Here is a 13992-nt window from a genome sequence, read left to right on the forward strand (position 1 = left end):
AAACAAGAATCAGCTCAGCATGAGTGAAACTAAGAAAAGGAGAACTCGTACCAACGCCTACATCGACTGCCTGGCCGCCAAAGAAAAGGAGCTGAAAAAGAGTCGGGCAGAGACGCTGGAGGTGAAGCTGCAGCAGGAGACGACTCCAACTGAGGGACTGAGCTGCAGAAAGGTGGAGGCCGTCAACAAAGAAAACAGGTAAAAGAACAAGTTCACCAACTGAAAAGTGAACGGACGAAGCTGGAGGAGGTAGTGAGACATAAGGACGAGCTGATAAAGACTGAAACAAAGAAGAGACAAGCTTCCACCAAATCATACCTGGCCTTCTTTGAAAAGCTGAGTGAGACAGAGAACAAGCTGGAAAGTGTTGAGATGATGTGGAGGAGAGAGGCGCAGCAGCGGGCGACAGTGAAGGTTTAGAACGAAGACAAACTCCTGAACCAGCAGACAAATCATTGCACAGAAGAGAGGGATGAGTAGATAGTTTGTCCTGAAACCTCTCAACCGTTTCCCCTCACCCATATACCTCACCCACTCCTCCCCTCCTTGCCCCTTCCTCCCACTCCCACCTCTCCCTCACCCTCTTCCTCCTCCTCAAAACAAACCCCTCACCTTGTTCCCCCTTTGGACACATGTAAATATCATAAATATTTTAATGAGGTAAATATTATAAATATGGTAAATCTTGTAAATAAATATAACAAGTAAAGTAACATCTTTAAGTTTGTGCTGAACTGAGTCCAGCATCACACAGATGGACCAACGGAACCAAACCACCCCAGTACAAACACAAGCGTATAATAATAATAATTCTGTTAAATTCTATAGATTAGGGAGATCACAGCTGTCTCTGAATTTAATAATCCTGCAGTTTTGGATGATTAAAACCTGAACATGAGATACAAGTCCCCTCACATTCTGACAGTGTGTCAGACCACCTTTGAATTGGATCTTTTTTTATTTCAGGCTCTGTTCTTACTATTGTCCTCACTCTCACTCACTGTATTATCCACAGCAGCAGCAGGGTATCAGTGTATTTTCCTTATTAGTGACATCACTGCTGTCCCATAAAATCGCTCTTCACCTCCACCTCACCAACAAACACCTCGATGTCAGTGTCAGAAAGTTTTGCTTCCTCTTCTTATCGCTTGATGCCGTGACTCTGTCATGACTCACCGTGGAAACCCATTGGTCAGCAGGATAATTTAATATTCATGAGGTGCTTTGCATTGACCATTTATGGTTGAAAGTGGGCGTGTAGAGGGCGGAGTATGAGGCAGATCCAAGTACAAACGTTTCCAGGTGGACTGTGATGTATAAAGTGAACATTGCGTTCAGATGTGCATGCACACGGTTTTATAAATCGCCATATCTGGCTTTTGTGCGCACGTACACTTTTAGTATGAATCCCACGCACTGTTTTATAAATAAGACCCCTGGTCCTTTGCATGAAGTCTGGCCTGGAAACGAGTCGAATTCCCGGCCTGAATTATTGTCCCAGTCCGACAATCCAAACACTCAAATAGGTTTTATACTACCACACGTTATCTCAAATCTCAAGCTAGTTCAGAGTTAATAGGACTAAGGACTTTGCCCCCCCAAAATCTGGATCTTGCATTGATGTCAAAATACAAGTTTCAGGATTTGTTGACTCTTAAAGGTTTAAACAATGAAACATTACAGACAGAACAAAACAAGGAGTTTAGACAGTTAAGGAACAGAACAAGGTTTTATTAAACCACTGTTGCATACACGTTCTCTGCAGTCCCATGCTACAGCATCACCATATTCAAAAATGCTTAACCATGCCCTCACTAGAGAAATAATCCAAGCAATCTTCTAACAATAGATGAATAGAATCATTTAAATAAACCACTGTGGCCTTCAGAATTGTGTGCATATGAAGGACATGAGTTAAAAGAAAAAAAAGAAACTAAAAATCAAACAAGATCTCTGTGCAAAGTACATTATTAAAACTATAAAGATGACTTGAAATAACATCAGTAAGAAAGATGTGCTAGATTAAAGGTTAAAACTCAAAATCCATTTTTTAAAACAGTGACACCTTCAAGACTGTCAGCAAACGAAAACAATTATGAAAGTTAGCAAATAGTTTGTTTTAGTTGTTTAAAGATATGGAAGGATGAATAACATTTCTTTAATCTGCACTGATGTTAACATCTTTCTAGTCTCTTAAACTTCCAACAGTATTAGCACAAACAAATAACTAAAGGGTTAGTGCATTGGGGATAAGCTTGCAGATCAACCCACATTACTGACATGGTCATGAAGTCGGTAAAGGCTTCAGTGGGGTTCGGCTCAATACGCTGGTTCTTCATTTAGGTCAAACTATAAAGAAGAGTATTTAATTACTGGTAGGTCGGCCGGCTTCATTCTCAAATATTTGATTCAAGATGAATTATAAAAACTGTTACAAGAAAATCAATGACCTTATGATTGATTCAATTCAGATCGACCCTCGTATGGAGGTTTGCACCATGCTGACATGTAGATAAAACAATGTACCAACAGGTTAAGTGTATAGTAAAGATAAACCACTACCTCATTGATTTTCATAATGTACAGGTAAAACCTTATAATACAGCCAGTTCAGGGATATTTTCTCGGTATGTAATGCCTCATTGACAGATCAGTACAAACAACAAAACATACAAAATCTAAAAAATGTTGCTTCAAATACTCAGAAATACAGACATGTTTGTTCCTATAATAGAAAAACTAAATGCAGCATTTAGTCGTACAAATTTACAAGATGTGGAAATGTGGGCGGGCTTGGACCAAATTTTTTTTTTACGTATGTAACAAGCAGCAGAAGATGCATTCCTGGTTCCCATGTAGTCATGCTTAATGTGACAGTTATAGCTAGAGGCCCGTCCTGTTTTTTAAAAAATTTTAACTTTAGGATTGTTCACTACTTGGATGTGAAGTTTCCAGACCATTAACATGCGCTGATAACTGTTAAAAGCTTTAATACTCCACAGTGTGACTGGTGTGGTTTGTACCACTGTCACAGAAAAAGAAGTTCCTGCCCAGTATTACTGCTCTAAATTAAACATGCACAGGCATCTCAGTTGTATTGCACTATATATTCTCAACTGTTGATATAAGAATGTATTTTTACTTGTTCAAGTTTAAATGATAAAGCAGTTAGATGCACCAGTGATCCTGGGCAGACATGCTTAGTCATCAGCGGTGTGGTGACATAGTCGTACAAGCAGTGAGTGGTGGTGTACTGCACCAGCATGAACGTATCCCCTACTAGAGTCCTGCACCGGGTCGGGTCGCCGACGGGTAACCTGCGGAGGGGTTGAGTAACGTTTAAAAATATTTTCATATAAGTTCACAGGCAGGGGTTTAAAGAGAAATCAGATGAGAATGAGCAATCAGAAATCAAAACAATTGTGCAGTTCTTTTTTTTAACGGATAAATCAGCTAGTCAGCTACAAGGATTTGTTTTGTTGTGTACACCTTCACTTCCATGAAAATAAATGTCACTGCCCACAGGGAAGTCGCTTGTACAGTACATGAAGATGAATCACATCAAAGACAGAAATAGCTGGTGGTGAATACGTTCACAGTAGAACTTTTGCTAGTAAAAAGAGCCACGATGTATTGCCGTTTGACAGCCACAACGTTTAATGCCACAACTCAACCAACGGGAGGAAAAAGAGGCCATAACCCATTTAATGTGAGTGGATGTATATGTAGCATGTGTGTTTAATTACAGGTGATGGGTCGTGTCGCAGGTCTTGATTTGACTTGGTGATAATTGCGGGTAACAGGTCGAGTCTGGTTCAGAGCTTTGTGGGCGTGGGTGTGTGCGGGTTTGCAATAATGGCCCTGAGCAGGACTCTGTCCCCTACCCTGGTCTTTTAATAGGTCGCTGTTAGTGAGTCATCTCTGACTGAAAATTATACGAATGTACAGCAGAAGCTGTGCTTAGAATAAAAAGGGAAACAGTCAGGAACACTGAACTGTTCCCAATAAAAAAGTTACCTCAACAAAAGGTTAGTTTATTAGTTGTAGAGATTGACCTTCATCAGCAGGTCGTGTTTCCCTTATTGAAATGGAGACGTTGTAGAAATGTTTTTTCTGAGCACAGTAACTAAATGGACTTCAGCTAAGATTGTTTTCTCAACTGCTGATTTCAAGGTCAAGAACTTTAATTCTCAAGATTTGATCACTTGAACGTCCTCATAAACAATCAGGTTCTGTTGTCAGTTTATTAGGTAAACCTAGTTAGAACTTATGCAGACTTATAGTCGTTTTTTGTTGTTTTAGAAATAAACTTAGACTCATTTTGGAGGCTGCAGTTTTGTGTGACACAGAGATGTTTCCATTATTTTGTCCAGCCGTTTCATAAAAAAAAAAAGAAGGGTCAATAAGAGAAATATTTCTCTGTGCTAGAAGGACATTTTACTGAAAAGTGGTCCTGTTAAAAGACACAAACAGCAGTGAACATAACACAAACTGAACACTATGAACTTCATAAGGTACGCTTTATTGCTGTTTTGTATTGGACTGCATCAGGTCCAATTAGCTAGGTGTACCTAATAAACTGACAAGTGAGTATATTTTACTTTAATTCTAAGTATGTCCTTTGTCCAGCATCCTTGAGCACAGGTAGTATGAGGTTTTACACACAGCCACAGACTCACAACTACAGGAGGCAGCAGGCTCGAAACATGTTCATCCCTGACGGGGAGGTGATGTGCAGGGACACACTCTCGTTGGCTGAGACAAACAGGACGGTGCCCCGCCTCAGTGTGACATCAGAGAGAGCAGCAGTGGAGGTTGCCGTGGCGTCGCCTTCGATGACCAGGACGATGCTGGCACTGTCGACTGGGGCTAAAGTGTACTGCTTCACTGAGGCTGGGACCTGGAGGAAGGAAGGGTAAGAACAAGCTGAGCATATCTGTATATGAAAGATATTACAAATAACTTCTGCCTTCTGTGTTACCTTGTGTGAAAATGCCTAAATTCTTAGACTAAAGTAGATCACTTTTAAAATGTTCTAATGATCACAAATGTGAGAATGTTTTATATGAAGTTACATAAAAGTTAATGGGTGATGTTTTTATGTGTGAAATCCTCTGACAAGCCTGTTATTAAACCACCTTGCTTGTGCACTTGTGGGTGGGTCTAAACCTTTGAGGCCGTCAAAATCAAGTTGTTTCCACAGCTAGCATTATGATGTCATAGCAGGAAAACTGCAAGTGCAACAAGTCCTGTTGTTTGCTGCATTCAATGCATGTTTAACAATTGAAGGTATTATGAGGGCTGGCTTGGTGAGACTGTTTACTAGAACAGTCCCTGACTGTGTGTTGTAAAAAAAGTGTTTAGACATGAAACCGCACAAATAAATATGGTTCATTGAGCTGCTTCAGTTTCAGGGTCCTATTCTGAACATGGTGGCTCACACACTCATGACTGACTTGTACAGTTACGGCTTTTTTAAACCTGTATTAAAAGTTCGTCTCGGTGATCAAATCAACTTGGTAACTGCTGTCAAAAAGGCCTGTTGACTCTTTTTTATATTAACAAAATAGGTTGGTTAGGTAGGATGGTTTACCTATCTCTAAAATTTTACAAAAACTGTATTTTTTTCTCTCTTTATCATCAAGCATTTTATTTTCTTTATCTGAAATGTTGCCATTTTATTATTTATTATTTCATCCACTACACTTGTTTTTTTCAGGTTTCAACAAGTTAAATTTATGACATATTAAGACTTTATTAAGACCATAATGAATGACAGTTAAGACCTATGTGAAGTACAATAGATATAAAGGAATGTCGGTCTCAGAATTATTTGCACTTCCTCATAATTGAGGACAAGATGACGTAGCCGAGTAGAGAATGATCGTTATCTCGCTAACTACAAGCAGAGTTGGGAGGGTATCCATCATCTTTCCCACAGTCAAGCTGAGTGTAGTTATCAGTTCCATGTTGGTCTTGTTTGTAGTTTTATTACAGCGTGCTAATATCTGTATCATTGAGAAAGAACTACAAATGCTTGTACTGCAAACAGAGACATTACAACATATGCATGTCACCATTAACATATCTAAGACCTAAACATATTTAAGACCCAGCACATAATATTTTCATGTATTAAAGATTTTTAACGCCTAAAAAAATATTACATACATTTTTTATCTTTTTTTTTTAGACTTTTTAAAGACCCTGTGGAAACTCAGTACACAACTGATGGGTTTTACTTTTTGTAATCACCTCTCACTTTTCATCCTGGAATGAACCTACCACATCGTAAACACCTAATCGACTGAACATTCCTACCTGTATCCTCATGACGGTGAAGTCTGGCACTGGGGGGTCATACAGTGACACACAGGGATCTGAGGCGTCCTGGACACAAGGGAAGATTTTGGCGCTGGCGGGGGCAGGGCTGTAGTTCAGCATTTCACACAGCGTGTTGACGTCGATGTATTTCGGTGTGAGACCGGCTCTCACAGTGTTGTCTGAGCAGGCCATACACTCGATACAGTCTAGATGGATGGATGAATAGACAGAAAAGGAAACAGAGCTTTAAATAAGCAGACTGAACTTTCCTTCTTATTGAAAAATATATGATCAGATACGATCTTGGATACAATCAGCCTGAGATGTTAAATGACTTCCAGGAGCTATTTCCTCTACTCCGCTGCGCTCATCTTCTTTTATAGTTTGAGACCTAGCACTGAGTTTGTGTCTCTGAAAGACTGACACCAAAATATCATGTTTCCTGTTGATACTTTATATATCTGAAAAGGATTTTATGGCTTATGCTTTGGAAATCCATGATGTGACTTCATCATTGCTGGGTTACACCCTCAAGAATTGCCGTTTCTGTTTTTTTAATAATTTTTTTATTTATTTAAATCTAATTAAATTTCAATGTCTTGATAGACACAGAAACAAAGTTACTATCTACTTTTATTGATATTCTGTATTGTCTGTACTTATACAGCATATTTAGTGAACTAAATCTATGAGTGTGTGAAATTTGGTGCAGCTTGATTGAATTTAAGGGGATTGTGTGGCCTTGGCGGAGGTATGTGTTATACTGAGTGTAATTCTAATTCATTGCTGGTTTTTGGCTTTTCAAGGGGTTGGCTGACAACAAGACAAATTCTAAAATAATATCAGTCCTATCCTTTAATGCTTCACCTGCAGCTTTCCTGTCATACAGAAGCACTGCAGAGAGTGTCAACAGCCACATTCTACCTATGTACTCATTCTATCTGGTTTGGATACAATCTAGTACGCTAAATCTCACTTTGAACGTAAAGAAATGGCACCTGCTAACCTCCGTAAAGATAAGCATGAGGCTCATTGGCTCCCAGGAACATGGCCTGACCAGGATCCAGCGACACATGGTTGAGGAAGTAGATGGAAAAGCAGCCAATGTCTCCAGGATACTGGGAATGGAGACGGAGCACCAGGTCACCGTTGCTGCTCGACGTATCCTTCCCTGCTGCACCTGCATGTGTCAAACATCGTCAGTAAAACATGTCAAAAGTGCTGAATAACTGACAGGGGCTTTTTTCTAAATGTGTTTTAAAGCCCTATTTTTAGGAATATAAAATGTTAAATGGATTGCTCTCAAGATTGTCTCATTTTTGTGCAAACAAAATTCTATGCTGTATTTAGCATTGTATATAGTATGTAGTATGTAGTATGTAGCACACATTCAAAGCAAATCCTAAATTCCATTATATATGTTCCACAGACGTGTACAGAGTAAATAATTCAGTTCAACCAAAATGATCTATCTTAAGGCTTTTTTACATTTTCAATGTCTGCTCTACTGTAGCTACTCCAACTGAGGTTATCTTTGAGTAAAACAGGAGGTACGTGCACATCTGTGAAAATGGTGGGTAACAACTTAATGCTCCATGCAGTCATTTGAAGTGCAAGTGCTGATAGTGAGTCAGCACTGACTTAAGCTAATTAAACCCTAGAATTCCATTCGTTTCTTGCTCATAAGCTGGTTTCCTGAGTGTCCTCACCCTCCTCCGTGACTCTCTTCACCAGCATGTTGAGCTGGTCTACAAACACCTTCTTCTCACAGTTCATCATCCTGGTGAAGCACTTCTTCAGAACCTGGCCTGTACGTACTGCATCTCCCATGCTGCACCGCAGCTCCACTGACGAGTCGTTACCCACCAGAGCATGGAACTCTGGGACACCTGATGGATGCGCACACACAAATGCACGAGGTATGAATAAATCTTTTATGAAATATTTATCTACTGTATATAAAACTATGTCATCTTGTATGCCTCTGCTCCTCCAGTTCCTAACCGAAATCAATCCATGATCACCCTATGGGACTTAGGGACTCACATTTAAGGAATCCCAGGATCTCCTCCACTGGTCTGAAGCCACAGAGGCCCTGGAAGTGGGTGAGCGCAATGGCCATCTCTGGCTTGTGGTTGTTGTCTGGATAGTGTTCCGGAAACTGAGCATGGAGACGAGCGGCTAACTCCTGAGCAAACGATGATGACAGAAAGGTCAATGGTCACAACCTCAAACAAACTGTGCTAAATAATGTGGCATACAGTATGCTCAAAATATTACTGTGCCTGCAGTTCATCGTAAAACAATTCAAACCTTGTTTCTAAGGATACATGTAGATTTCTGCACATCACTATCTTGGTAACTGTTGGATGGCAGTGCTTAAATTTGTCTTCAATTATTTTGAATGCCCTTAATTCCAAATATACATTTCAGGACACAGCATTATAAAAATGTGATAGTTTAAAATGTGTTTAACGACTTAGGATTTTAGACGAGGAATTTAGGATTTTATCGAATTTAATACTGAATCGTAATATACGTTTTAAATTGCAGAGTAAATGTGATAATTTAATGCACCCCAATATATAGTCCTCTTTTCGTAGTAAAGGCAACAGGTCTTTAAATATTAGCATTGCGTTTTTATAAAGTTGTCAAAGTTGTGTTTTGCTCGCATCAACTAATGTACCCTTGGGTTGTTGCTCCCTCTGGAGCCACAACTTGTATTTATACATATGCATTAGTACCCCGCCCAGACCTGTAAATAGACTAAAGTGTAAAATTGTGAGTAAGAATGTCTACAGTTGGTGTGAACTCATAACATATTGTGTGTGGTAAAGAATAACATGGTATATTTAATTATTCATGGAATACTGCTGATTCAAACATAGAAACTACTAAAAAAATGTTATCTGCTGAACAGTGTCCCGGTATTTGAACATTGTGTAGGTGTGTGTTTGTGAACTCACTCTGTTGGGGTGGGCCTGTATGGACAGAGCTGTGTTGACAGAGAGCACTTTGAAGAGGAAGGGCAGCTGACCCTGGAAGGTGTCCTTAACCTTGGAGCCCAGACAGGCAGGGAAGTGGGCGATCCACTGGCCCAGTGTGGTCTGCGCAATCCTGTTGTCTTTAATCTGGGCATCGCCTTTTGGGTGGGCGCCCATCCAGAGCTGAAACAGGAAGCATTACTCTGGTGTTAGTATATTAGTTAGTGTCCTGGGTCAGTCCTGAACTTCTTTTTTCCAGGGACTCAGTAGGACTCAGAAGACATGCACCCTGCATGTCTAGGAGCCAAACTTAATATTTAGCCGATGTTGGTTAATTGTTTATTTAGGCAGCAGATATTACCTTTATCATAACGTCTGGGTAAGAGGGACAGGGGGTGTGGTTTCTCTTTTCTTTTTCACAAGTTTAATTAGTTTGGCCGGTTACATACAAAAAGCACACAGTAGGACTCTGATATTTTTCTGTTGATCGTCATGTTTGCTATAAGTTTAAGTGTCAATAAAAGCTACAGAATGCATCTTTGACTCGTGGATCCTTTTTTGATGAGTAATGAGCTGGTGACCTGTCCAGGGTTTACCCCGCCTCTCACCCAAAAACAGCTGGGATTGACTCCAGTCCCCCCGGCACCCTCAAGGAATACACACGACAGATAATGGATGGATGCAGCATCATTACTTCTATTAGTATCACTTTTACGGCTACACAACTGTTCCTAGTCTGGCTTTCTTATTTCTCCCTCTCTCTCTCCACCATTGTACTCAACCCAACTGGTCGAGGCAGGTGGCCGCTCAAACTGAATCTGGTTCTGTTGGAAGTTTCTCCTTTTTAAAAGGGAATTGGCCCTTTGTGGGAACTGTTGGGTTTCTCTATAATATTGCAAGGTCTCGACCTTACTATTTATGTCAAGTGCATTGACATAATGTATGTTGTGATTTTGCGCTCTACAAATATTAATTGAATATATGAAAGAGATTACTGAAAGTATATACATTTAATCTTTCTTTGTTGTATTTACATATTTCTGCTTTGTAAATAATTACTGTCCTGAGCAGTAAAGATGCACACATGCTTTATGTCCCTTTATGTTGTTTCTTAACATGGCACAGACATGCTGAACAGTATGTTACATACTGTGGTGCAGACATCCATACTATCCCTGCAGATAACCATGAAAGCCAATGGGACCAACCACCGCATGTGACGTTAATGTGGCTTGCAGTGTGTGAAAATGTCAGCACTGCCATAACCTGAACTAATGACCTTCAGGACGAACCATGCAGAGCTTGTGTAGCTAAATAAAGAAAAGACATATGACAGGCATGAGAACGAGCCACTCAGCCAAGATACAGAGCAACACCACCACATTTAAAACCCGGACAATTAAACTAGTTTCATACTTATCATCTCGTCTGTCAAATTTGGGAGGAATGATGCATCTTTGTACTGATGTCAAGTGGGAACACTGGAGCAAAATGTCAAAATCTGAAAAGTCTGTTCTTGTGTTTTGTAACTGACCTACAGCTGCTGTTGCAATAAAATGAAAGCTACTGATCATACAATTTTTTACTCATTCTACCTCCAGTATTATTGGTCCAACTTTTACTTTGTATATATTAGTCCAGTTACAGTGACAATCATTCAACCACGACTTATATGCACTTGATACAATACATCCGTGTTTATGATTACCAAGGTGAAGTGCCTTACTCAAGGACCAGTCTGGTGATATGAACCAGACCCTTAATCAGAAGACGAGAATGTCTGCACACTGGTTGATGTTCCAATAAACAAATGTATCTTACCTCCCTGGTGGGTTTAATAATAAAATAAGTTTAAGGGAGCATCAACTAGTAGGCTTACATTCTCGTCTTCTGATTTTTGTGTTTTCAAGTTTTGATGGACGTGCTTTGATATACTTTCTGAATGAACTGGTACCTTACCTCTGCATAGGGCTTGCCATCCTCTATCACGGCGAGCGGATCTCCGCCACTCACCAGTTTGGCCACTTCGCTGTCCAGCCCATTTTTCCCCCATGCATAATTCTGCACGGCACAGGTCAGGGGAAACACTGTGGAGGGAACAACTGTTAGTGAGCAAATGTAATATCAAGCTACAATGATTAGTTTATTAATCAATTGGTGGCTGGACACAGTTAACTTGCAAATATCTTAATCATCAATCTTATTTGTGGACATTGGATGGTTTTCTTGTCATATGTGATTTTAAATTGAACATATTTAGGTTGTTCATAACTGGTTGGATAATACTGGATAAAAACATATGTGTAGATGTCAAATTGAACCAGGTAACTATACGGGCAGATGTATCTATTGTATTCACATATTTCATAGACAAATCAATTGAATGAGAAAAAAAACTGCAGTTTATTAAAGAAAACAACATTTTGCCCAAATCCAGTATATTCCGGTGTCTCCGTTACAACTAAAAAATCCCAACTCTCTTTAGTCCCACTGCTGAAGTGTTGATGACAGCACAGAATATCTCTGCAGTCAACATGAAAGTGGACTGTACAATAGGTTTACGGTCGGAAGAAGACAAACATCCTTTAATTTTGTACAAGAATCTGAATTTGATTTAAAATGTTTGGGTCAGATGTTGAATATGAATTTTGAATGATAGTCTGCTGTCAAGCCAAATGACTTGCTTTGTCCTTCCAAACTGACGCCTGCCTCATTATGTGTCTGTCTCATACAGGTTCCTGACAATCATGTCTCTCACACTTTATAAATATATATACATATAATATTTAACGACAAAAACTTAATCCAAGGGTTTCCAATATCCTTGCAAAATGTTAGGGTGTTACAATGGATGGCATTTGAATAACAGCCAAACTCCTAAACCAGACCAAACTGCAAATGAGAGAAAAGCACAAAGAACATGTATCTCTGCTCCTGCACAGTGTAATAACAGGTTAGTTCAGTGAGGGATGGCTCATTTACACAGACAGGCGCAGTGTGAGTAAATGTATATCCTCGTTTTAAATCAGTAAATACACAGATTCCACCAGTGATGCATTGCAGTGTCAGCTGACTGACCCACTAAGCAGCTTTGCGTTCGAGTGTGTTCGCCCGTTCGAATCGACTGGGCATAGAAAGGCTCGCATAGCTGCAGATATTTCGTAAACGTGGTGCCACAGGCCTGAGCTCCATGTAGCTGCCTCCCTCACACAGTGTATCTGCGTCGTGTTATCTCGCGATCAGCCGGCTGAGCTGAGCCGAGCGGGGCTGGGCTGAGGATGCGGATGCTGGCTGACAGCGAGCTGTTAGCTCACCCACACCAGGTTACAAAGCTTCCTCCGGTACCGTGTGGTGTGTGCGGACCTGTGCACCAGCAGCTAACTACGCGTTCATGGATTAAAACACGCGAATTAAAGAGTGACTGAAGGAGAAAATCTCACTCACCTCTCACTTCCTCCATTACTGCAACGTCGGCTGTCAGTCCGCCAGTGACGTCACGGGCCTCCCGGTTTTCTGTCCAAATAAGACTCAGGACAAACAAAAACTAAATACATATTGTTATTTTACTTTTTTTGGACAAATCAATATGGGTGACTTGAAACACCTTATTTAGTACCCTATACCAATTCGAATCAGTTTTTAATCTTTATTTTTCATCTCAATTATATTTATATTTTTTAATTTGTTTATTTCTAGTAAATTATACCCATTCAATGTTTACGCCATGTTTCTTATTTGTGTAATTGTTTACATCTACATTTAAATGTTATCTATATTTGACATGTTAACCTTCATTTATTTATTAATCTCTGTCGTATTTTTCATTTGTTTATTTCTATTTTAACAATTTGATGTGTTTCTATTTGTATATTTGTTTACCTTTAAATGGTATCTGTATGTTGATATGAGTTTTATTTATTTATTAATTAATTAATTAATACATGTTTCCGTTTTTAATCCCAATTGCAATTTGTATATTTCTCTTTTATTATAGCCATTGGATGTGCACACCTAGTATCTTATTTGTCTTATGGTCCTATTATTCATTTATTTATCCATTGTTTTTTTCAGGTTTATTGCTGTAAAATGCTTGAAAAAGCTATTTAAGGATTTTGAGTGGTATTTTATTCACTCCTTTTTAATCTTTTTTTTAATCTTCTTTAAAATCTTTTTTTTCTTTATTCACGGTAGGTTTTTAGGACAAAATCAATTTATTGTTTTAAACAGTTTAGGTGCCCCTTTCTGCATGTAAACCCTGCAACATTTTTTTAATTGTGTTCAATTATTCCTAGATGCTTTTAAATGGACTAAGTTTTTTTTAAGTTACTATGATGATTTTTAATATATCTATTTTTGACATCAATTTAAAGCCTGACATTGCCAGAACCATTCACATCTGTAAAAGTGAATTAAGATGAGCTGCTGACTGGTCTGGTTGGAAAAAAACAACACAAAAATAAACTGCTGTTGTCCTTGGATAACAGCAGATGTCACCACAGATGACACCACAGGAGCAGTATGGGGAAATGTTGTGTTTTTTTCTGTAGTTTTTTTTTACCCGTTTGAAGAAATGGTCACCATTTACTTCAATTGTATTGGATTTGGCTGCAACGCTGTTGAAACAGTGTTTTGTGGACTCAAACACTTCAAGCTTCCATCGGCAGAGTGGTGAGTAGATAATGAG

The 13992-nt window shown here is 39.3% G+C and overlaps 1 protein-coding gene and 1 long non-coding RNA gene across 3 annotated transcripts; one reads left to right on the forward strand and one right to left on the reverse strand.

The window, feature by feature from the left end:
* Nucleotides 1-1710: 1710 nt before the first annotated feature.
* mpi (mannose phosphate isomerase) lies at nucleotides 1711-12824 on the reverse strand. 2 transcript variants are annotated; one of them, XM_035157462.1, is made up of 9 exons: nucleotides 12753-12824; nucleotides 11268-11395; nucleotides 9291-9491; nucleotides 8371-8512; nucleotides 8034-8213; nucleotides 7331-7504; nucleotides 6322-6530; nucleotides 4680-4900; nucleotides 1711-3317 (listed from the first exon to the last, which is right to left on the reverse strand). In XM_035157462.1, exons 1-8 carry the CDS (start codon nucleotides 12766-12768, stop codon nucleotides 4682-4684), a joined length of 1269 nt encoding a protein of 422 aa, XP_035013353.1. In that variant the 5' UTR covers nucleotides 12769-12824; the 3' UTR covers nucleotides 1711-3317; nucleotides 4680-4681. The 2 variants fall into 2 exon arrangements, with proteins under 2 accessions (XP_035013353.1, XP_035013352.1); XM_035157461.1 differs by having other exon boundaries at nucleotides 1711-4900.
* On the forward strand, nucleotides 8109-9844 carry LOC118109967. Its single transcript, XR_004696879.2, has 2 exons — nucleotides 8109-8243; nucleotides 8321-9844. It is a non-coding gene; the product is annotated as an uncharacterized LOC118109967 (long non-coding RNA).
* Nucleotides 12825-13992: the final 1168 nt, after the last annotated feature.

The sequence above is a fragment of the Hippoglossus stenolepis genome, chromosome 5, assembly GCF_022539355.2.
Source record: "Hippoglossus stenolepis isolate QCI-W04-F060 chromosome 5, HSTE1.2, whole genome shotgun sequence".
Lineage (NCBI taxonomy): Eukaryota > Metazoa > Chordata > Actinopteri > Pleuronectiformes > Pleuronectidae > Hippoglossus > Hippoglossus stenolepis.